This window comes from Acanthaster planci, linkage group LG16 (genome assembly GCF_054643075.1).
Source record: "Acanthaster planci isolate LZ-2023a linkage group LG16, COTS_SCS, whole genome shotgun sequence".
Taxonomy (NCBI): Eukaryota; Metazoa; Echinodermata; class Asteroidea; order Valvatida; family Acanthasteridae; genus Acanthaster; species Acanthaster planci.
In genome coordinates, this window is record NC_141792.1 from 3644716 (window position 1) to 3669101 (window position 24386).

Sequence of the window (24386 nt, forward strand, 5' to 3'; positions counted from 1 at the left end):
CATTGTCGCTGCTTAAGTTCGTCAGGAGTACTTTCAAATTAATTTGGGATGAACGTACAAATTTTAGCGACTTTGTTCGCACTCCTGTGATCCATTCGTGTATTCTGACGATTCACACTGCATCGAAATTCGCGCTGAAATATGAGGCTATCTCTGTAGAGCTAACTCGAACTCGATTTCAAATTGATGCATTGTTTATATTGTAGTTCCCCAAGTTCTAAATTTTAAACTCGGAAAGTGCGGGGAAAGGTAGTCTTGGTTCCAAGATCTTCTATTCATACTACGATGTGAAGGTCCTGGAACCAAGACTAGGGGGAGGGTTGCCCCCACCCTTGAAAAAAGGTATCTCCCCCTCCACTTTCTGCTATGCCATTGGAGGTACGAATTAAATTGGCCCATCAACCCCCCCCCAAAAAAAATGATTGGGCCATAAGATCTCCCCCTCTCAAAGCCTTTCTGCCTCCGCTGGGTAGGAGATGAGGAAGGTTTGTTGGGCTGCCAGGCTATTTCTAGAGATGGTGAACACTTTGATGCAATTGCGTGTACTGAGTACAGGTTTATACGCATTAGCTAGTAGACCCTCTGTACTTCCATTGCCATGGACTTTTTAATATACGTGCACAAATAATCCATGCATTTGAAATGAGTAACATAAGTTGTTACTATGTGGGAAGTGAACCATTAGCAAAGTCATTTCGTTGACCCCAAGGTCAGCTTCTTTGTGCCACCGAGTACCATAAGGGCTGTACCTCACCTGCCGATCGACGGGAATGCAAACTTAATCTTTTTTTTCTGTGTGCTGTTTGCAATATGTATTATGCAAGGTATTGTTTGTCCTGGGATCTAAAGCCCGCAGTAGACTCGCAGTCTGTTCATCAAATATTTTTAAGCACGCACATTTCAAAGGTTATGGGTATTGCTTCATACTGCCTGCGTGTGGATATTGGAAGGGGTGTTGTCTGCACGACGCAGGTTTAGGCTGCTTTCGCACTGGTTTAACCGGAAGAGAAAACTACAGGAAAATGCAGGTGGTAATAGAATTTGTTTTGTGCGCTGTATTCCTTATACGGATGTCCAGTGGCGAGGACCCTCCTGTAGTCACGACAAGCCAGGGTCGCATTGTTGGCACGAAGCTTCAGTTCGCCCCCGAGGACCCTGCGCTTCGCAGGAGCGTGGACGCCTACCTCGGCGTACCGTACGCTGAGGCTCCCGTCGGTCCGCTGCGCTTCAAACCTCCCGTCGCTAAGTCATGGAGCGGAGACCTGCAAGCCACCAAGCTGGGCAACCGATGCCCACAGCCAGTAATGCCAATCGGCAATATCACAATGACGGGGCCCTTTAATGAGGATTGCCTTGTCCTTGATATCTTCGTTCCTAAGCCCGTTGTAAGTATACTTCTCGTGGGTTATATGTACAGCAGGCCCGGCCTCTAGTTAAACCTGAGGGATTTTTTTCTGTTATATTAATGTCTGAAATGCTGGCCTCTCGGGATCATCACTCACGAAGCATTGTGTGTTCCCATGCAGCAACTACACGTATAGTCAACGGTACGAACTGAATTTTCCTCACCAGTAAACTCCAACTTCACCCTTCTGTAACGTCGGACGTCCGGTTGCAATTTAAACGTTCACGTCATTCAGTTGGATCCCAAACTTTTACAATGCTCGCTCCGGACACGATTTGATCGGGTCGTAAGGTGACCAAAATGAAAACAGTGTGATTCAACACATCTCAGGGTTCAATAACATGCAAATTGAAATCGTCTCTTCCCATCTCCTTTCAATGAGCTCGACAGCGATAAAATAAACAATCGCAATATAAAGTGGCAAATAAATTTACGGCGGCCGTCACTAGTTTTATGTACATAAATGTCTGAATGCAAAATTTAAAAAAAAATAAAAAGCAATATGGAAATGAAATGTCTCCCTAACCTGTTTTCTGACAGTGTCAATAGTTTTGGAAGTCAGGGTAGGGCCTTCATCAATCTATGGCTTCTCTAACGGTCCTCAACCTTGTTCTCCTCTGTTTCCCAGCCACCAAAGGCCGCAGTGCTTCTGTTCATCCATGGTGGTGGTTACACCATTGGGGCCGGCACCATGCTGGAGATATACTCTACTCCGATTGCCGCGCTCGGGGACGTCATCGTCGTGGCCCCTAATTACCGACTTGGGGTCCTGGGGTTCCTGTCCACAGGTGAGTGGACCCTGGGTTTTGAGATACACTTTGCTCGAAGTGGATGTGTAGCTTTTTCTTGAAAGTAAATGTAAAGACCTCATTAATCTTCAACACGCTGAATACAGCATCGTTCTCTTTTCTTAAAAAACAATACTTTTAACTGAAATGTTCATGAATTTGGATATAAATGTTTTAGAGCAGGTAGTTTTTAAGCTCTCTTCTGGAAGGGTTTGGCAGATACTGAATCATGGGTGTTACGGGGACACGAAGGACTTGTTTTTCTTTTTTTTTTTCATTCCGAGGGGACCTTTTAGCCCCCCGACCAGAGTCACATTTTGCCACCAATTTGCCATTGCAGACTGCAACGGAGAAAAATTTAAACCCTCCCAGGTTTTTGACTTTAGGGGAGATACGAAACCACTTTACTTAATTCCGACTTCCATCTTCCTCGCGCATGTCGGTAGCTGTCCTCCCTGTCTATCGAGGGTTTGCACTTTGCATATATTGCTATCATGTTGCAGTCCGGGGCTTTGTTCCACATGGCATGCACAAAAGAGGTTTCCCTAAGGAATAAAAGAACTGCTCTGCAAGATGGCTACCAAGTAAAGCATCAATTCAATTGAACACCTCATGTTTTCCAGGTTTTTGCATTTGGTTCACATTATCCCTTGCCTGACTTTGAGTCTGAGCGACCTCCCAAATCTCTTGATGTGTGGCTTGCCACTAAAAGTTTTGTTACTTCGATACGTTGCGTCTATAGGCATCTGTTACAACTAATGATGGATTTTGATCTCGACCCCTGATGTATTTTAGGTGACGAAGTCGTTCCCGGAAACATGGGGCTGTTGGATCAACGTCTTGCAATGGAGTGGGTCCGGGATAACATTGCAGGTATTGTAACCACATAATTACCAGTAATAAATTGCAAACAGCGGCGAAACGTTTTAACGCTAATTTTTGGGAATGTTCTCCCCTTTACATCGCCTACTGTGTAGTGCCCAGCATCATTTGCTCACCGTAAAATGGAAGATAACTATCAATATGCTTCCCAATTGTTATCCGTTGAGCGAAAAATACTAACGCTGTAAAGTTATTGGAGTTGTTGCTGTACGCGGTGCCCGCATACGATAGGTACAGTACTCTTTACAGTATTCCAGTACGTATTTGCCTAGCTGAGTGGTTGCTGATAGTGTGCATTGTTTACATTTGCATATTGCGTAATAGGATTAGTACGACAAAGCTTCAGAAAGTCACAGTACATCTTTACACAGTTTTAATGAGTCATGGATTGCTGTGCATTTGCCATGTACAGACGACAGGGGGTCAATTTGAAGCCCCCCCCTCCCGTGATAATTTTGTGACGACTCCCAAACTGCTACAGATTTAAGTTGTCCTTTCATAAGTTTTGTTTCTTTGGTTGGTTAGGTTTGGTTGTTGTTGTAGTTGTTTTCGTCGTCGTCATCGTTGGCGGCGGCGGCGGCGGCAATTAGAGATCAAATATCATCCAAAAGTATTGACTTTTCCGTATTAGCATGTAAAACTTTACCGACACATTTCCCACGTACAGCTTTTGGTGGTGACCCCCAGCGAGTGGCCATCTTCGGTGAGAGTGCAGGGTCCAGCAGCGTCAGCTTGCATATGGTGTCACCGGGTAGTGCTGGGCTCTTCCGCGGTGCCATCATGCAGGTAAAAAGCAGTGATAGAGTAATCCCTTCGTCAGGCTTTGGAATCAAAATGGCTGGTCATTATGTGCAGTTCAGTGTGCATATAGCGTGTGCCAACTGTCAACATGCACTAACGCAAAATCCACCATTTCCAACCGTGAACCGAGACACTCGTGTCGCAAGTCTCTCAATAAATGACTTTGGTAAAAAGAAAAGAAAGAGACTACGGATCTCTAGAAGTGCCATCATAGTTGTTTATGTCCCAACGCTATGTTATGTCCGTATGACGACGTGTTGCGGCCAACATGACGGCATCCTGCGCTACCTTATCACAGCATAACATCTAGACGAAATGGCGGTATCTTGAGACGCGATGCAGAGATTATGGCAAAATTTGTCTCCTTCATTTAATTAAGGAATGACCTCAAAATAAAGACGTTGAGATCCTCAGAAAACCTCTTTGTATAATATCATACCCCCATGACACCCTGAGGTAACATGCATTTGGGGATGGCGATATATCTTTCACCATGGTGGCATCACTCTTGGATGATTTATCCAAGAATGTTGACATACTAACTTAAATGACGTCCTCCCATGATAATTATCTGAGGATACATAACCCGCTTTTAATGCGCGATCATCCTGGGATATGCTGGGATCTCAACGAGTTGGATGGCACCGTAAGAATCCGGAAAGCGAACACAAACAAACTTGTGACGTCAGATCGAATTTTCCTTTTGCGATATTAAACATTCTGTACGCATATCAACTTAGTGGAAATTTTGCTGCAAATTTTTCGTGGCGTCTAACACGCTTTGCTCTCACAATGTGCCTGTAATATGAACTGGCCTGAAGTAGACTCCCCTTCGCACATGGGCCAAATTTCTGTAGGTTGCAGATTAGCAACTTGCTCATTTCTCAAGCAGCAGCTGCACCAGAAGTGACGTCGCTAGGATTTTACCGTGGGGGGGGGCACAATGGGTATCAGTGGGCCGCCGGCTTTCAGTGGTGTGGTTTTTTGGGGCAAGCTTTTGTTAGCCTTGTTCAATATCCATTCGTCCGTTTTAAGGGGGGGGGCACCTGGGGACACCGTGAATTAGGGGGGGGCACGTGCCCCCTTCCCCCGTGGCTACGCCATTGCCTCATTTTCAAGAAAAAGGACCTAAAGTCAGAGTGATGCCTTGGTCAGGCGTGTCAAATAGGTAAATAGGTATCTTTGTGGAACTCAAATTACATTATTTTATTTAAACGTGTAAATAATCATGGTAGTTTTCAGGGGCCTTCTGGAGGAGGGGGCTAGGGAACAGGAATTCGTACCCTTAACACTTGTCGTAATTGGTGTGAGTGGCTCCAAACTATATGATCGGGTACCCGTAAACATGGCAACAATACAAACTACATGTACTTGTATAGAGACAGTGATACGGACTTTTTGATGTTGACCGGGCGACAACAGGTAAGAGAAGGAAGAAATCCGAGAGGTAGAAAGATACCTGTTCCTATTTCACTTGAAATGCAGACATTTATAGGTGCAATGGGAGCGTGCAGGTTAGAGGGTAGCAATTGCCGAGAGAGGTTACATAGGAGGGAAGATCCTCAAGACAGCGCATGATGCTAATACAAAAAGTTTTAAATGAATAACAGGTTATACTGGGAATGTTTAAACACATATTTCTAGTTTTTATGTACTTTTTGGTCGAGTGTTTAGCGTAAGTCAGCTTAGTTTTGTGCAGACTTCTTTGCTGTTTTTTCTTATGTAATTTTGCTTGGCTTCTTACATGCAGTATACGAGGATGCCCATATATTATTTTATTATTGTACCAAGTTCTTGTGCAAGCTGGAAATGCATTATGCTGAGATTTCATGGACTTTGAAGGGAAGATGCCCATTTAATGTGTTTTTTTAATCAAAAAATGACGTTGAGTATTTGACAAAATTAAATCAATACAAAAGTTAAGTACATGTTTCAACCCAAGACGCACTTTGATTTAAGCAAGTTATTTGCATTCTTTTTGTCAATCAGGCATTTACCGGAAAAAGGGCACGGCCTTTGTTCCAACTTTGTTTTGTCGGACACGATGCAAGAACACGGCAAGCTAACTTGGTGAACCGAGTTACGAAAAGTTTTGAGTATTTTCTCGAAAAACAGTGTGTTAATTCAACAAGGCCAGAACATAATTAGGCTAGTTAGCAACAAACAGTCGACTTACAATCTGCGTCAATTCAAATACCTTGCCCCAATGGTAAATTACACCTTTCTCTACACAGAGTGGTGACGCCACATCACCTTGGGCTTTTTTACCGTCTGGCAAGGGACGAAGTCGTGCGTTCGCTCTGGGCAAGCTCGTGGGCTGTGAGGAACAAACATCGGCGGAGTTACTGGAATGCCTGCAGAAAGTGGAAGACCCAGACGTGTTTGTTCAAACCCAGTACGAAAAGGTTCGTTTACTGTTTCTTGATTTTTGTACGGGTATTTACCATGGCCATACTTCAGGACGAACTTTGGGAAGCACTCATTTCAACGACCTCTGACCTACCCACCTGGTTCAATTTTCTGCGTCACAGACCTAATGTTTTACTTACAAAAGACCAACAAGCAAACTGATTTCATTAATGTTTCAAATCATAAGTGTTTCAGCCGATCCATAATTTTAGAATAAAATATTGATGGGCCAAAATAATACCGATTGTGTATTCCCTGATTTACATCTCGCAACAGTATTTTTTTTAATAGTGATTAAAAAGGGCCACTTTTCAGTACTCCTGATCCCACAACGGATGTCAGGTAGTTGTCATTGAAGAATATAGAGACGCATTAATGAGTCCAAGACATGTTATCGGACAGAACCTTTAAAATGCCTAAAAATTGATCCATGGTAGTCGCAGGAGTAATAATGTTTTGTGTCTGGCTGAAACCTTTCCCATAGATGATGGAGACTGTTGACATCGATGAAATGATGACCTTTCAGCCGATTGCAGACGGAGACGTCATCCCTTTTACCCCAGCCGAGCTCTATGCAGAGGGCGCCATCAACGATGCTGTTTCGATCATCGGGTCCCTAGCAGATGAGGGTATGATGATGCTTTTGGGCGTTTTCCCGAACATCACCGACGAGGCGCCCAATGTCGATAGCGGCACATTTGAGCTCATGGTCCAAAGCCAATTGGCCTGGCTGCTTACCCGTGAGCCTATCGTGGCCGAGGCGGTCACGATGTTTTACCGTGACACCTCTTGTAGGGAAGCCCCCAACTGCGACCAACTAGACAGCCTCTCGCAGGTCGTCGGTGATGCCTCGTTCATCTGTCCTGGGGAAAGAGCAGCGAAGGCCTTCGTCAAGGCCGGGCGTAAGGTGTACCGCTACCACATGACCCATGAACCTTCTTACAGCTTGATTGGCAAAAAGTGGACAAAGGCGACCCATGGTGATGACTTGCCATTTGTCTTTGGTCTCCCCTTTGTGCCTTCAGCGAACTGGTCGTTCACTGAGGACGAGGCCCGCATGTCGAAGCAGATTATCAACTACTGGGCAAATCTGGCAAAGACTGGGTAGGTCTATTTGAAAAGTTTGTCAAGATAAAAAGCATATAGCTGACACGATTATTTTCTGTTTCTTAATATCAACATTGATCACATACTTGTGTTACAACCCACAGACTCTCCACTGCGAATTGTCGCGCAAAGGTTAAACAGAAGTCAGATAGGCTTCAAAATCAAAATGACAATGAAAACCCTTTTATTTCCAGCTTGTCGTTGGAATCTCACAAAGAGACCCCATTTTTTCAATTAAGTTGGTAACGCTACAAAAGTAAAAGTAAAAAATGAGCCACTTTTTTTCTTTACAAAATCCTTGAAGGGCTGGCACCTATGTTTTCAAGTTCATTTCATGTTTAGGTATGACTTTGCCATTTGGGATTTGCTTTTGTTCTTTTACTCTGATGCGATTGTTCACAGTCATTACAAGAAACGTACTGAATCATTCCAGGCAAAGAGCAGAATGCTGAAATTTCTTTTTCACCCGATTTTTTTTGGCAGTCCTTTGTATCTTTCTGCTTCTGTCTGCCTTTGCCTTTGTTGTGTCTTTTATGTCTGGTCTGCCTTTTCTTTGCTGATTTAACCTCCAAAGAGCCGGTTTATTTTGACCCATCTCACAGGTGGGAGCAGATTCCGTCCCCTAACAACTCGGCTGTGCCAAGGCCGATTTTTTTAAAACTTGTCATTCATAATCAATATAGACACTACTTATCATTAGAAAATGTAATGTGAAGTACGGTTTTACTGTTACGGTCATTTGAAGTTCATGGCTCAAGCGTGTCAGTACGCGTGTATTGAGCACCGCAGGCGAAAAGGTATACATTTTTTGCTCATCTGTCTCGTAGAAATCGTAGCGCTAAAACGGTATCTCTAATTTTGGCAAAAATGGTGTAAAAACGGAAAAGAAATACACCACAAATTCTTATAACACTCTTAACTTCTGGAAAAAAATGCACTGCTCTTTTAGGGTTGAGCCAATCATTCAGCACACAATGAACTCTTAACTTCTGGAAAAAAATGCACTGCTCTTTTAGGGTTGAGCCAATCATTCAGCACACAATGAACTAGCCTTGGTCAAGGCGTTCGTCATTCGTCGCAGCGCAGAGGGTGCTGCGACGAATGACGAACGCCTTGACCAAGACTAACAATGAACGCAACGTCTCCATGAGCTGAAATTTTGTAATTCGTGTTGTGGACAAAAACCGTGGAGAGCAAAGATCATTTTCTTCCCCTTTTTTTCAACATTAAAGCAGCAGCGCTATGTGCTATCAGCAAATAGCGTGTATAGAAATACATTTTGTTCAAGATGTTGAACATGTAATATTAATTAATGAACTGATACCATTCCTTGTACATGTAACTTTTACTTTGTCTCCTCAGTAATCCAAACTTGTCCTCTTTGGATGGTGAGCAGAGGGAGGAGGAGAAGCTGCCAGAATGGCCGCTGTTTACCCTGGAGGAACTCGCGTACAAAGACCTGTCACCTTCCATGGAGAATGGGCGTGGCATCAAGGCAAAGGAGTGCATCATGTGGAACGAGTTCCTCCCTCAACTCCTCAAAACCGCCGGTGAGTTCTGTCTTGCACTCTAAATTCGAAAGATTGGCAGGTTACTCCCTATGAGGGAAATTTCACTCACACGGACTCATCTTTGGGACAATATAAAGTAGTTGAAAATTTCACTGGCTGCAATAAAGTTGGGATTTCACCACGTTCCCATTGAAAGTGGCTCTTTTTCAAACTATTTTTAAGTGTAAAGTTTATGGTGTTTATGCTCCGAATCGTCCAGTCCTTAATTTTAATCTCTGGAAATATGAGAGAGGAACAGGTAGAGGAACTGTTTCACTTTTGAAATTCAGCAAAGCGATGAAAAATGATCACCTGGACCCATTACGTTTAAATGCACATTACTTTCCAAGTTAATAAATGCAGTCTGCATTTTACACTACGTGGTATTGTATTGGTTCCTTTGATCTGACAATTACAACTGTTAAATTTCAATTCCTGCAACTGTCACTGTACTGTAGATCAGTTGCGAACCATAGATGTTGCACAGAGAACCAAACAAAGATGCAACAGGAAGAAACCAAACACCAAATACAAAATTAATACAATGATCACAGGTCGGGCAATCAAGGAAATATGCAAGGGCTGCGTAGGACCGTGATGAGAATATTGACAAGAATATAATATAAAATCAGTGCTCTGGAATATGTGATTGCCGAGTTTTCGGTGATTGAGTACCTTCTTCTGAATCGGCTTGCCCTGAAGAAAGTACTCAGTTACTGAAAGCTCGACAATCACGTATTCCAGAGCACTGATTTTATCATTATTTTCTCGTCAATATTCGGGCAATCAAGGTCTAGTTTGGCAGTTAGGTTGACCCTGCTTCAGTGATGAGTCCCCTGCAGCTGTCAAGTTTTTGTCAACGTGTTCTTGTTTTTTAATTTCTAGAAGAAGCAAAGAAGTGTGAAGAGGCTCCGACCGAATCCTCAAGCAAAGACAGTGCAGACAAAGAGGTTGAACAGGGTACATGCACGAAAGAGAACTGCCCAGAGGATTAGGCATATCTACCTTCACACAACGGGGGCCAAAATTACTCTCATAATGTCACAGAATTGGGCAACTAGGTATTTTTATTGCTAAGAGCATAGTGTAGGTATTTTTAGGTTGTTTTTGAACCGTTGTTCCGCTCTTACCACTGCGCTATTATTTTTTTGGGGGGGAGGGGGACGGGTGTTAAAGATGTAATGTTGAATAGACTTACAATAATGTCAAGGCTTGTTTAGATGTGTGGTTTGCTATGACAGCGAGGTGGGAATGGGACACGATCCATACTAAACCCCGTAGCGCACGTTAAAATGTAGCGTCTTTATGCCATTGATGTAAATTTGTATAGAGAGCATTGGTCCTTCATCCAATTAACAACAGATAAAAAAAACGAGTCGTGTGATTATTGCAAAATGTTTATGCCTGATTTCTTAGGCCTGTTCTTTTTAGTTAATTTTGAATCACCACAATTGATTGAAGAATGATATCCAACTAACCCGCTTTTTCAAACTCTCTTCAAGACAAATTCAATGACGGTCGACTTGGGGTAGTTTAGCAATTACTGTTGTGTATCATTCCACGAACTTGAGAAAAACGTTCATTTTTAACCCTGCGAGGGCAGCACGTGTAATTTGCCTCGAAAAAAAAATGGGCCACAGGACGTTTTTGAGTGCCTGTACAATGCACTGGCGAGGTCAATCTGCAGACCAATTATGACCTTAACAATGCATTTTATCATGGCTTCGTGCAATACTAGTGGTCGGCAAATTTACCTTCAAGTTTGTGTTTCCTCTTCAACAATAAACGTTTCATGTACATATATGTAACGTTAGTTGGCCCTCATGAGGGACCACTGGATACATGGCATGCAGATGTTAGGCCTACGGAATTACTATAACAGGCTACAATGTAATTTGTGTTTGGCTATTTAATTTGTCTTTAGTGTTAGCTCGAATGGAGTCTTTTTTACAGACATTCTCCTCAGGTAACGGCACACGTGCACGCATCTACGCGTATCTTGTGCAGGACATGATCAGACATGTCTTTCGTCTCTTTGAAGGACAGTTCACGCCTGACGAACATCAGTCATTTAAAAACACTCCCCAAGTTCCACAGCTTCTGCAAAGTCGCCCTTGAACTTCCTGCGATTTCTCAAACTCCTGCAATGGCTATCTTAACACACATTTTCGTCACATTTGTCAGACTGTAAGGTTGAATAATAATCAAGGCAAGGTATCAACCTCGGAGGCACGTAACGGTCAAGCCAGCATCGGGTATTCCATAACTTTTTAACGACCAATCAGAAGGCTGTAAGACAAGTTTAAACACCAATGTCAAGTAACACCGGTTTTCTTTTCAATTTCAATGCCTTAGGAATTATTTACCCCCCCCGCAACACCAAAAAGATAGGTGCTAAAAATTTAACACCACAGTTTCCGCAGTGAACAGAACAAATATAAGAGTACACTTCCATAACTTATATAAACAATATTTAAGTACAGCGCGTCCACTGGTGAAGCACAGCGCAGTGAAGGTTGTGCATGTCTGTAGACACGCGTATGTACTGTACATGCCTTCTCAAAACATTTTTAAGAAAAGTATTGATGCTCACTGATTGTTATGCAAATAAACAACAATGAATGAGCAAATACGAGAAAATGTAGACCAGCAAAGTACAAAAAATGCAGGTGACTTTGTGACTTACAAACCAATGTAACATTGAGGCATTCTTCCTTGGATGACATCATGCTTTTGCTTATGAATATGGAAATCTCATTAGCATAAAAACCAACCAGGCAGTAAATTTACCTTTGAGATAGTGGGAAAAACTTGAAAATGAGGTTAACTGAGACACAAGGTTAAGGTTAACTGAGCCCTTTAGAGTCTACATGTTACGACCAATCGCGGATGACCATGGGGCAGTGTTCTGGGCATCATTATCTTGGTAGGTAGGTCCGCCAAACTGTTAGTTATTAAGTTATGGATGTCGAGGCCAGACTCGGACAGTTCAATAAACATCGAGGCAGAAGCAAAAAGTACCATGTCACAACATTAAGAGGAAATATTTTTATAAATGGTCTGCCTTAGAAATGGAATGGACAAGATCCGTAAATTTGTAGCAGAGATGACAATCAGTTCTCTTTTTTTCTCAAGTAGGTTTACATTATTAAAAATGATATGAAAAGTGATTTACAATAATACATAATACAAGATGTAAAGTCTTAACTTATTGGGCGGAATACAGTATGTTACAAAAGAATGGAATTCCACATACATGCATTCCACATCAAAAATTCCACATAACAGATTACATCGTAGAATAATTGTACAATTATGTTTGATTCTCCAAGTCTTCATCCAATCCCATATTTCAATTTAATTCCTAAGTTCCTCAATTTCCTAAATTTCTTAATTCCCCGGAGCGTCAAGCTGGGGGATGCAAGGTAATACAACAATGTCAAACAATAACTGAAAACAATAATTGGGGAAAAAATAATTCCTGTAGATAATGTATATCTTTATCATTACTAGATTTCGTATGATTTTATCATTTATTCGCTCAACAATGAACACTTAAATTTGTCTGAAAGGTGCTGTTAGCGTCAAGGATTTCCTTTCTACGCTGTGGCCTACGACGGTATGTGAAAATGACCCCAATGACTTGTGCAAAATAGCAGGAGTTTTGCTTGTTTTGCAACGATGGTGGGAGGCGAAATTGAATAATATTTTGATGAACCTTCTAAAACGTGCTTAACGGTAGGCCTACCGGTAGTTGGTTGACGGGTTTTTTATCGAATCCTCGTTGCATTTGTATTTCCTGCCATTGTGCACAGAAGAGGACCTTCTTCCTCGAGATGAATTTTATCAAACACAATATACGATTAAATATGCTTGGCAGTCGTTTCAAACTTTCAACGTGTTCGCCTTAGTGTTTAAAGTGTACTTATGTTTACGATACAGTCACATCTTTGGTTTGATAAGATTAAGAATAAACAATTGATAAAATATGATATATGCATATGCATTCTACAATTTCACGAAAATATCAAATACAACGGCGCTATCAATGCGCTTATGTTTACAGATTTGAAAAACATGCTTTAGCTTCTGCACTAACACTGAACTTTCTATTCAAAATATTTCTGGTACGTGTCTTTATCCTTTGGTACGAGAATTAAAAAGGCTGGATAAAAAAGACGGTATTACAAATTTACATTCACACTGGGGAAATAATTATGTACTGATTGGCCTTTACACGAGTTCAAGGATTATATTCTTGCAGGATTAAAAATGAAAACTAATGATGTACTTCATTTCGCTGTTTAATGTTTCTCAGTCTCTTTGAAAGGAGTAAGTCCCACGTATCCACACTTGAGTGGAACGCTAGTGCAGTTCCTGTTACATTAGTACTACATTTTAACGTCCTTATTCCTGGCACTTAAAGTAATGAAGAACCATCTCCTGCAATGTTCATTCTGTTAAGTAGCACCTTCAGGCAACATTTATACCAAATGACAGATATTTCAGTGCTCTATCAATTTCCCGAAAAGTCTGGATTTGACCTTTTGTCCCATGTTCAAATTTATGACCTTCTTCAGGGTACCTGACGACGTTTGAGTAAACATAATTGGGCATGTAATGCATAAACATGCACAAATATTAGACATAAATAAACTGATCTGGTGATATTCAGAACCAGACGTCACCGGTAATTAAATCGCTCGCACGCACGTGATATCCGTGCTTTGCATGCCATCTTAACCAATAGGGGCCTAGGTAATTTGCCACGTGTACTTGCCTCTGAAGTTAAAGATGCAGTCCATCATTGCCATTTGGGCATTATTTTCTCTCCAGGCAACAAAACCACTAGAAATCTAAGGAAGGCTGCTTGGCAACAAATTTCACTGATGCAGTTTCAGGTCAGTGAATAATGTACATTTCGACTCTAAATTTCCATTTTAGATCAAGACGTATTGAGTCATGTTTTCAATTACACCTGAATTCGGCGTCTGGGACAGGTTCTCAGGTTCAGTCGCATGCAGCCACACGTACGCGATGTCATACACTGAGCAGACGAATACCGGTAATACGGGCGATTCACAATAGAGCGCCTCCAAGAATTTGCAACGCGTTGGCCAATCACAACGCGCGAAATTTGTCGACCATTTCCAAGCACGCATTGGGTGACAGATTTCGTGCATTGTGATTGGCCAACGCGTTGGAAACTCTTGGAGGTGCACTACTGTGAAACGCCCGTATTGCGAGCGCATGTGTTGTTGTCAACTCTTGCTCGCGCTTCTTATGGTAATTTTAAAAAGCACTTTTTGGACACTTGCCACACAATAATTTCACAAGGAGTTTAATCCTATAAACTATGGTTAAACCAATATGTTTTCACCAATAATTTTCTCAGCTACTTTTGCCTAAGTGCAACTGATGGGCTGCACCTTTAAAGAAAAAGCAAGTGGGTGTAATGTTAATGTACTTCAATGACGTTTCTTTGAATCGCTCTAGTAATCAAATGTTAGACCACTCCCACCAAGATGTTCCTCGTATAGCTGGTCAAACTGTTGGCTTTGTGCTGTAGTCAAGCGCTCCCGCCAGTCGCCAACCTTCCCTGCACATGAAGGAAATTTAAAATGAACACCCAATCGGCACTTTCAGATAACACCAGTGCATGTATTTTTACATGTACTTAAACGTCAAGACCCAAAACTGCAGCAATTATTTCTTACCTTTTCTCACGAACGGCGATTTTGTTTCGTCCATGAACATGGTGATTGCCTGCTTCTTTTCGCTGAACTTTTTGCGCATGCTATCTATTGAACAGTGATCGGAGATCTCTTTGATTTTCTGCGCATCGAGGTTCTGCCCCAGATATCTTCCCACTTGATGGATGACAGCGTGTTCGTCCTGTAAAATAATGTTTCGGATTGATGATGTTCAAACAAAATGCACCTCCAGGAAGGGCCAATTATACTCTTTCAAATTAATGTAAGAAATATGACATAACAATTACTGTGCCCACGGGAAACATGGATGTGCAGTTATGTGACCGTAGTTGAAACACCACTGCAGTGGCTTAACTACGGGGGAGGCAGAGTGGTCCGCCCTCCCCTTCCCGCAGTGGAGGTCCACACCTCACCCCCATGCCACCCATTAATTTTGATACATGTATTAAAATGTACACAACTTCTTTACAATCCCTAGCATATCGGCTTTCAGTGTCCCATCACAAATGTGTACAGTCCTGTGTGGCCGCTGGAAAGCTATCCTCGGCTTTGTTGGTTTAGCCTTTGTTGGTTTGAGTAGAACTGAAAAAGATAACCACATATTCTTGGCACAAAGCCACGACATGAATATATTAAATGTGTAACATGAATGTGTGCTTGCAAATTTTACACTTGGACAATTCAACAGAAAATTTAAGAGTAAAACAGGAATTTGGAGGAGAATCACACATTGTAAATTGTTGCATTCAGGAGAATTTGTCAAATTCTCCTCTGTGAGATGCAATGTGTACCTTTTTGAGATCTTCATACTTGAGAAACAGAAAGTTCTCGTGATGCCTCATCTCCCAGTACTGCTTGACGTGGGTAAACCAGGAGCCATAAGGCACTTTGAATAAAAGAAAGACAGTTCATTTGATTAGAATATTCACATAAAAGGTTTCTACCATGATTTCAGTAAGTGTCAGTAATAATCATGCTGTGAATAACGCATCACGCTACTCCCCTCTCCCACCCTCTCACAAATCAAAGCCAATGTTGACAGATCAAATCATGTCTCAACTGTTCCCCTCCAGGAATGCTGGGACAAACTCCTCCCACTGCGGGAAGGGCTCTGGCGCCTTCACTGCGCTGGTGAAATGCGAGTACGACACCACAACGTCCTTAGGGTTGCGGGCAATATACAGCATCTGAAGCAAAACACAGGGGAGGAGAGCGTCACTCTGGTAGACATGAGACATCCCTTTAAAAATGGCATTAGAACATTTAAAGAAAAAGTTAAAAGTTTTCTAAGAAAACAAGACAGTATGCGTCGATAGTATTTATTTTTTACCCCATTGTGGAAACATGTTACTATAATAAAGAAAGCATCTGTAAAGAGATACAAACTTTAAAAGGCGAGATTTTGGTCCTTTAAAATCACAAAACTAACATTATTCCCACCCAAGGCAATACACTCTAAAAACTCCCACCCAGATTGACAAGGAATCTGGGTTTTGTTTGGGCCTGACCAATTTCAGGGTCACTTTGACCTTGAAAGGGTCATCTTTTGATCTGAAAAGGGACATCTTTTGTCGAGGAAGAGGAACGGTTCGATCGAGACATTGATTCTGGGTCCAAGCTGACCCGAGACGTTTCGGGGTGCATCTTTGTTACCTTGGCCTTCTTCGCAAGTAACTGAGCCGGGAGCAGACGGGGCAAGAGATGCGTGATCATAACCCTGGGAGAGGTCCAGGTTTCAACTACTTTATACACCGGGGGAGCTGCACGTATTTCTTCTTCAGATCCGCCACTACCCAAGCTCAATTCAAGCCCCAGGTTGACGTTGGTTTGGTCCTCGCCACATCCAAGTATGCAACTGACAATTTTCTGTAGCCATACAGTGCCTGCAAAGTATAAACAGTGACACAGACGATGGTGGACAGTGTCTATAGTCTGAACTGGCTGTAAAGAGCATCGGCATTTCTTTCAATTCTTTGAGCAAACTCAATTACCGTTTTCTCTTCTTCTGACCATATCACTATATTTTGTTAAACAGGTAAACCCCTCAAAATCTATTTGATTTAGTACAGTTACCCCTCAAAATCTGTTAGACTCGCGTAACGAAAATAATAAACCTGTATTTCTTATAAACACAAAGAAAAATTGTAGAGAAAGTCTGCATCCTACATGTATTTTATTGATTGTGACGATGATGTTGGTCACGATTTCGATGAAGACGGAAGTTAATGATAAAAACGTTCTGCTCGCAATTCAACTTTGCAAATGAACATTGTTTTTTTTTCAATAAATGAGATAACTGCTAGGGGTACCTGACTTTGGGTACGAGATGACGAAGATGTCGTCTTCTCGGACTTCTAGATCTAACACACCCTGAAGACTGCTATCATCACGCACCCGCCATGGTACAGGAATTCCACGAAGAACCCTCAACGGCATCCTGCAGATGTGTATTCAAAATTTCAAGTGGGGACAGGGCAATCAAGGGGCACAGACATCTGCTGTTTGTCCCCCCAGGGCGGACCCGGGGAGGGGGGCATGTCTCCCGAAAGGACCATTTTTAAATATAAGTGTTTTGTTTATTTCTTTTCCTTTAAACTTCCACAAGCGCGTAAAGAGCCCACAATGAAGACATAGAAGATTGTGAAAATTTCAATTTTAGGCCCCTGAAAGACGCCTCCCCCCAATTATTCACTTTTGGATCCGCCCTTGTTCCCCCCGGTAGTTACGCCACTGTAGGCTAACCGGTTCATACTTGGCGCAAAAGCGAAAATAAACGCAAATATGTGACGTCAGATCAAATCCTGCAGGTCCAAATTCGCAACAGTAGAACACATTTCAACTCCAGCGAAATGTTTCTGCAAATTTGTCGTGACGTCAAATTTGTTTCGCTTTCATGATTTGCCTGAAGTATGAACCAGACTTTAAAAGGTCAATCTTTGATTTCGGTCAGCGAATTATACAACCCAGGTGGTTTTGTTGATAATAGGCTGTCATGCCTAATGCAATCAATCAACAGTAACATTGTCTGCAGAAGTAACTACACAGCGGTTGAATCTGTTATCGACAATGCTCGTGTTCCAGGCCGTACAGCAGCAGCCAAAGCCACTACCTCTTGGTATTATAGCCTACAAACAAGGTTTTAAGAACTAGAGATTAAAAGTTAAATATTCCACAGTTAGCAGAGCTTTAAAACGGCTACCGGACTATGATACCACCACGTAGAATTTAAACCACAAAAGGTGCTCCTTAATTCTCTTTGAATAAGCTCACCTGTTTCTCGTGGACTGGTTTCTTAATTATCGCTGTTACATTCAACGCTTACACTTGTGTCAGTGCCAGGATGGCACAAACAGATTTCCAGCCTCGCCTGTTTACACACGAGTAAAAATAATTCAGATTACGTTACTCAAGGTTGCCTTCTTGTGCTTATTGTAAAGTGCACGATGGTGAATAAAACGTGACATTGGTCAAAGGTTTAAGGGATTCTTTTTTATCTGTAAGAAAACACTTCTTGAAAACTGGCCCCGTCGTGCAACGTGTCATGTCATATGAAGCAAACTATGGAACAGAGAGAGCCCCCCCCCGCCTTTGTGTTGGTCATTGTTATACTGGTATCTCAGGAGTTCTTTTCAGACATCTAGGGGGATGTGTTAAGTGGCAATAGGCTGGAGTGTGTATAAGGATTGGACTTGTTGGGGGGGAGGGTTACCCCTCTGTCCCATTTCGTGCCCGGAATATATACCAACTTCAATTTTACGTATACGATGGGGGACCCAAACCCAATATTCCCTGCCAATTTGCAGGCAGATATTTATTTGCAAACTAACTTTAGGGCCGAAAAACTAAAAACTTTCATATGCATTATGCTGACAGTAGCACTAAGAAAAAGTCACTTATAATATCCTTCATAAGATTTTCCATTCTCAACGTACCAACTTGACTTACCTTATTATTATTTTATTCATGCCAACAATGTACATCACAAAGGGATGGGCATAGGAACGACAAAAGTAACAAAATCACTGTCTGCCCACATCCAGTTGTGAGATAAAAAGTGTATATTTTTAGGGACCCGTGTGCAGGATCATTATAGTAACAATAAATCGTATTTATAAATTCATAAAGTTTACAACTCAAGACCATTAATAGATAGGCCTATGGCTTAAATGGGCAAAAAGCTTGTTTCTGTAATAATAGGATGGAATGCACAGAAGACTTACGTGTTTTTAAATTTTTCATTTTCTCTCGAAAAAGTCATGTTTGAAATCTTGGATATGTCATATGATTTTGTAGATATTTTTAAACGTTACCGTTCGAATTTTCTGAAGAAAACCACTCGGGAGCCAGAACTATTACTTCCGCTCTTCGCTAATTCTTACAAGGCCTGTTTGCTTTTAGTGGAGATATGGCATGTACTGGGGCTTTTTAAGGCTTGGTAATGCAAAGCCCAAACAAGAAGCAATTTCGTGTGTATATCCTACAGGTAAACGTAGGACCTACTTCCGTCTATGGTATGCGATGGTACATGCACGTAATACATGTATATTGTACATGTACATGTATTGTACATGTACAGTACATGTACTGCCCATTGTATACAGTATATACTGTATAGTGACCTCGCATACAAGGACAAACAGTCACAAAAAAAGTGTGGACCTACCAGCCACACAAGCTGTTCCCTGCACGCTGCGTACCGTAAGTTATTTCGGTTTGATCAGTCTGACAGCACATGACAGATTGTGAGCCCAGTTTATACCCAGCAAGAAATGAGACCGAGGGGTACCCCCCAACATGTCCAATCCCTATACACATTCCAGACTATTGTTACTTCACACGTCCCCCAAGATGTCTGAAAGGAATTCCCCAGATTCCTGCGAGACAATGACCAACACAAAGCAATGGGGGGGGGGTTCTCTCCGTCTCATACCTTGCTCCATGTGTGGAGTTGATGCTAGCTGGTGCGTTGACGTACTCCCTTGACCAGCTTGATTTTGAGTGCATTTGTGCATTTGCTTTTCACTGTGCTGTTGCATTTGCATTGGTGGTTCAGGGATGACGACAGTGTAGTTCTGATGCAGTGCGGCTGCTTGTAGTAAAACTAAAACTTTGCAAAAGCAGCCGAAGGCCTCTGACTGAATGTGCTGGGTATGGGGTTAACGGAAAGGTCAATGTACCACAGAAATATACAGAAATTGTTCAGAACCTGATTAGAAACAAAACGCGCTGCAGATGTCAGTCACATTTTATGATGGACTTTGAACAGTATAATGAAACAGGCTGTGTTGAGACTGGTATGGGGCGCCAGTTGGGGTACCCTAGTAGGATCCTGTGTACATGTACATGTATAATGAAACAGGCTGTGTTGAGACTGGTATGGGGCGCCAGTTGGGGTACCCTAGTAGGATCCTGTGTACATGTACATGTATAATGAAACAGGCTGTGTTGAGACTGGTATGGTGTACATGTGTACATGTACATGTACCTATTATTTTAATGCTCAGTTTTCCCTATGGATCACAATAAAACAAAGGTCTGAATTCAAGGAAAGTGTTCGTGTATTGCATTTTCTTATTAATTGTGGTGAAATGAGCAACATCAGTTTTTTCTTTCAGTGATAGAGTTGGCATGAACTTGATGAAGGATGATGATGATGAATTATGAAAGTGCCTTTCTAATCCTAAAGAGTGAGAGAATTGTATGTGTTTTGAACAAAATGCATTTGTTATTTGATACTATTGCAATTCTTCTCTTCTTCTCTGAGAACATGAAGAATTTTCAATTTAATCTTAAAAATGCAATACTGAGAATATTTCTCTCATTTTTGTTTGTAAAAAATTCAACAATAATGATTCCAATTTTACCAAAATAGTTCCAATGCTGTTATAAGGTATTTCCAAGTTGTTGACGCTTTGTTGGCATTACTTGTGTGTGTTGGCACGTACCTGCCAGTGTGTGGGAGAAACGGCGAAGTTGCTTCCAGATTCTCGCATGAAAACAAAAATTTTTCGCAATGTATGGGATCCGGCATCTTTTGTCTGCCTTTCATAAGATGGTGGCCGGTCGGGCTGCATGAGCAGGCCTGACGTTCAAGTTTCCACACTCAAAAATCATTTTAGATAAATGTGATACAGTGAATATGATACGTAGGATCCTCGTTAATATTGTAAATAAAAAATATTTGCATAAATATGCTTGAATTACCTTTTGACACTTCGTTGATGCTCGTTGACGCTTGTTGACGTTAAATCGCATGACCCGCTGCTAACCGTCAGGGGGCTTATCGTAAAGAATCCGCTTGACGCTTTCCCAACCGTTTGTATTTTGCCCCCCGCAGTGAATATGATACGTAGGATCCTCGTTAATATTGTAAATAAAAAACATTTGCATAAATATGCTTGAATTACCTTTTGACACTTCGTTGATGCTCGTTGACGCTTGTTGACGTTAAATCGCATGAAACAGGCTGTGTTGAGACTGGTATGGTGTACATGTGTACATGTACATGTACCTATTATTTTAATGCTTTTAGATAAATGTGATACAGTGAATATGATACGTAGGATCCTCGTTAATATTGTAAATAAAAAACATTTGCATAAATATGCTTGAATTACCTTTTGACACTTCGTTGATGCTCGTTGACGCTTGTTGACGTTAAATCGCATGAAACAGGCTGTGTTGAGACTGGTATGGTGTACATGTGTACCTTTTGACACTTCGTTGATGCTCGTTGACGCTTGTTGACGTTAAATCGCATGACCCGCTGCTAACCGTCAGGGGGCTTATCGTAAAGAATCCGCTTGACGCTTTCCCAACCGTTTGTATTTTGCCCCCGCAGCTGTATCTGGACACATCCAGGTTGTTTACATTTCAGGTGTCGTAAAATTTAAACAAATATCATGTGGCAGGTCAAGTCCACTCGCATGTTGACTACAAACTTATGGATGGCCAAAGTTTGTAAAAATCAACAAATGTGTATGAAGCCTGGGAAGGGACGGGGAGGGGGTTCTTTTGATTTACATAATTGTTCCTACGAATTAGTAATTCGTTCCAACGAACTGTTAATTCGTTCCCACGAATTATTGTTCTTAACAATTCGAGCGAACGAATTAGTAATTCGTGCGTACGAATTAGTAATTTGTGTGTTCGAAATAACAATTCGTGCAAACGATTTTTTAAACCGCTCAAACGAAATAACATTTTGTGTGAACGATTTTTGTAAATCGAAAAAAAAATTCCCCGTCCCTTCCCGGGCTCCATAGAAATATAAGATTTTTGGTTAGTTTTTGATTTTACCTCAAATTGTCCGGGATTTTCAACACTTCGTGAGTTACTGTTTTACTGTTGTATCGACGGCCAGCCATAGTATTAGTAGCCACTTGTAGGAAAAACATGACTGTGACTTCAAAGGAACAGACCTTGTAGTGTCTCATTGCCTACCTAGCTTTACTGGATTCAGTCGATACAAATTTGGCCAATCAGTTATCATGACTCTCTATTGCAAATATTGAGAAGATGTTCGAATCAAACGCAGCTTTAGACCGATCCATGACAAATGTCTTTCAATTCTAGCCTTTCAATTTCATATACATATACATGTACATGGATAGGACCATGCAGTCAGTTTGTATATGGAGCTATTTTACTTCTCCATGGTTCGTCAAACGCATGGCATAATGGCGTATCGACGGCGTGCAGGTGAACGGCTGTTAAAACGTGTTCATCCTTTCAAGACTTCTGCAACAGCTACGCGATTTACAAAAATTATATTACGGCCCACTGCATACAGTGTGTACATGTATGTCACGGACGTGTATAAAAAAACCTGGACTTGGAACGCCTTTGTATGAAAAAGAAGCCAACCAGCGGCCATTATACCGAGCCGAATACAAAAGCGTAGGCTGGCTCCCTTCTATAGACGTCAGGAAGAACAAAGGCGGGCATTGCCAGGAAAGCTTTGTATTCGGCTCGGTAAAATGGCCGCGAGTAGATTCAATGATCTCTATAAGCTGATTAAGGGCATTGCGAGTCGGGATTTTATTATACACATCCGTGGTGTATGTAGAGTTGACTATGTAGTGCGTAAATATGGCGCTGTGCTTTGAGAATACAAATTTTTGTTTCAGGAATTAACCCCCTACATTTATGATATTCAATCAAATAATGTTCTCCAACAGTCGTCCGTACGATGACCGTTTTTAAAAAAAATCCATTTTACAATACACTGTCCTGTAGGCAGAAAGATTTTATAGATTTACTAATAACTGATAACCGATAACACTTTTAAGAGTGATTTCATAACATAATTTGGCAATATTGTTTTTGGTGCGTACCACCTTTAATTCTGATAAATCCGTTGATATTATGATAATATTATATACAGAACTGCAAGCTTCTGTGGGCATGGAGGAAGGAGGTACGAAAGAATCATGCCGTTGTTGTTTACACAGGTTGCACTAGCAACTAGCAGTAGCCTCTGACAGTCTGAGCTAAATTACTAGTCACACAAATTCCACCTCTTCAATCGAATTTTCCCTGATAGAAACCGTTAGGTGTATCTCCTGATCGGACAACGTTGTATAAGTGGTTTTTAAACCACAGGACTGATCATATTTTGAAAAATCAGCACTCACCAATCTCCCGTTCTCTGCCCGACGACCGCACCATACCGTACGCTTAGTGTGAATCACACGGCACATGACATGCGGCAGTAGCCGAGGTTGCTCTGCACTGTACGTGTATTTTAGGAGGTCACGGCCACACCGTTACAGCTAGCGCAGCGCGTGTCAAGACGTTCTACCTGACGACTTGTCACACAGCCAACGTGCCCCAAGGGTGCACTGAACTAATTGAAGTCCCATTGAAGAACTCGACCAGTCCCTCAGGTCTCTCAAACAAAAAACAAAGTGTTCTGGGGTCATTCAGCTCTCAATTGATTTTCAATTTTTAGTAGGTTAACCAATGAAATTTTTAATTATCCGTCACCCAAAACAAACTCACCTCCTAAAAAGTGAACGTTCCCAAGTCTGTCAGCAGCCATTTTTCAAATGACGTCCCTCCACCTTTTCAGGCTCTAGGGACAATTTTTCAGTAGCATTTTTCTACGCTTCGCCCTGGGATGGGAGCCCTTGAATCTAGAGATTTCATTCTGGGCCGTTCTTTTACAATCCCACAAATTCGTGGGCCACACAAAGTCCTCTTTTCTAAATAAATTGTAGAGTACGTTTTGAGCGCCTCCGTCTGCTGAAGAACTTCCCTTGAATTGGGCAGTGCACCCATAAGAGCGAGATTCCAACCTCCCCCCCCCCAAAAAAAATGGTCGAACCAATTGAAAACTACGGAAGCGTATATAGAACATGACTGACCAAAAATCAGGCCTGCTATTTCGCCGGGGCGGATTCGTATTTCGCCCAGGTGGATTAGTATCCCTGGAGACTGGGTGTATATATATCGCTCACTTTTTGCAGGGAATGGATCATCCCCCACTTTTTCGTTAAAAAAAAGGATTTTTGAGTAGGCCTACTTTTTTTATTCAAAATCAATTCAATTGCAAAGTTTCTCTGGAAGTTCGCCCAGAGTTTGCGGGGGGGCCCTAGATTAGGGTTGGGGGAAGGGGCAAAATGATTTTTATCATCTGTCTCTCCCTACCCCCAAAATAAGGCCGGGGCGATTTCCGCCCACTCCACATTTTTCTCTCCAGCCTCACAGTGCATTTTCACGCTTTGGG

At 41.8% G+C, this 24386-nt stretch overlaps 2 protein-coding genes across 4 annotated transcripts; one reads left to right on the top strand and one right to left on the bottom strand.

The window, feature by feature from the left end:
• Window positions 1-217: 217 nt before the first annotated feature.
• LOC110984261 (acetylcholinesterase-like) lies at window positions 218-10836 on the top strand. Its single transcript, XM_022244258.2, has 8 exons — window positions 218-1385; window positions 2034-2193; window positions 2989-3066; window positions 3743-3861; window positions 6111-6281; window positions 6770-7389; window positions 8755-8942; window positions 9828-10836. The coding sequence occupies exons 1-8, from the start codon at window positions 1023-1025 to the stop codon at window positions 9935-9937; spliced, it is 1809 nt and encodes a 602-aa protein (XP_022099950.2). The 5' UTR covers window positions 218-1022; the 3' UTR covers window positions 9938-10836.
• A 1124-nt stretch (window positions 10837-11960) lies between these two features.
• LOC110984289 (sulfotransferase 1B1-like) lies at window positions 11961-23449 on the bottom strand. 3 transcript variants are annotated; one of them, XM_022244315.2, is made up of 8 exons: window positions 23293-23449; window positions 17927-18023; window positions 16966-17093; window positions 16310-16539; window positions 15717-15843; window positions 15448-15542; window positions 14660-14837; window positions 11961-14541 (listed from the first exon to the last, which is right to left on the bottom strand). In XM_022244315.2, exons 3-8 carry the CDS (start codon window positions 17090-17092, stop codon window positions 14435-14437), a joined length of 864 nt encoding a protein of 287 aa, XP_022100007.1. In that variant the 5' UTR covers window position 17093; window positions 17927-18023; window positions 23293-23449; the 3' UTR covers window positions 11961-14434. The 3 variants fall into 3 exon arrangements, with proteins under 3 accessions (XP_022100007.1, XP_087003315.1, XP_087003314.1); XM_087147189.1 differs by lacking the exon at window positions 23293-23449 and adding an exon at window positions 20861-20884; XM_087147188.1 differs by lacking the exon at window positions 23293-23449 and adding an exon at window positions 19587-19834.
• Window positions 23450-24386: the final 937 nt, after the last annotated feature.

Bases quoted from the DNA above. Each gene is read 5' to 3' on its own strand.
- LOC110984261 (XM_022244258.2), top strand. From the start codon at position 1,023: ATGCAGGTGGTAATAGAATTTGTTTTGTGCGCTGTATTCCTTATACGG. The intron at 3,067-3,742 runs GTATTGTAACCA...TCCCACGTACAG, and splicing joins GGTCCGGGATAACATTGCAG to CTTTTGGTGGTGACCCCCAG. The intron at 6,282-6,769 runs GTTCGTTTACTG...CCTTTCCCATAG, and splicing joins TTCAAACCCAGTACGAAAAG to ATGATGGAGACTGTTGACAT.
- LOC110984289 (XM_022244315.2), bottom strand. From the start codon at position 17,092: ATGCCGTTGAGGGTTCTTCGTGGAATTCCTGTACCATGGCGGGTGCGT. The intron at 16,540-16,965 runs GTACCCCTAGCA...TATACTTTGCAG, and splicing joins CATCTCGTACCCAAAGTCAG to GCACTGTATGGCTACAGAAA. The intron at 15,844-16,309 runs GTAACAAAGATG...GTTTTGCTTCAG, and splicing joins TACTTGCGAAGAAGGCCAAG to ATGCTGTATATTGCCCGCAA.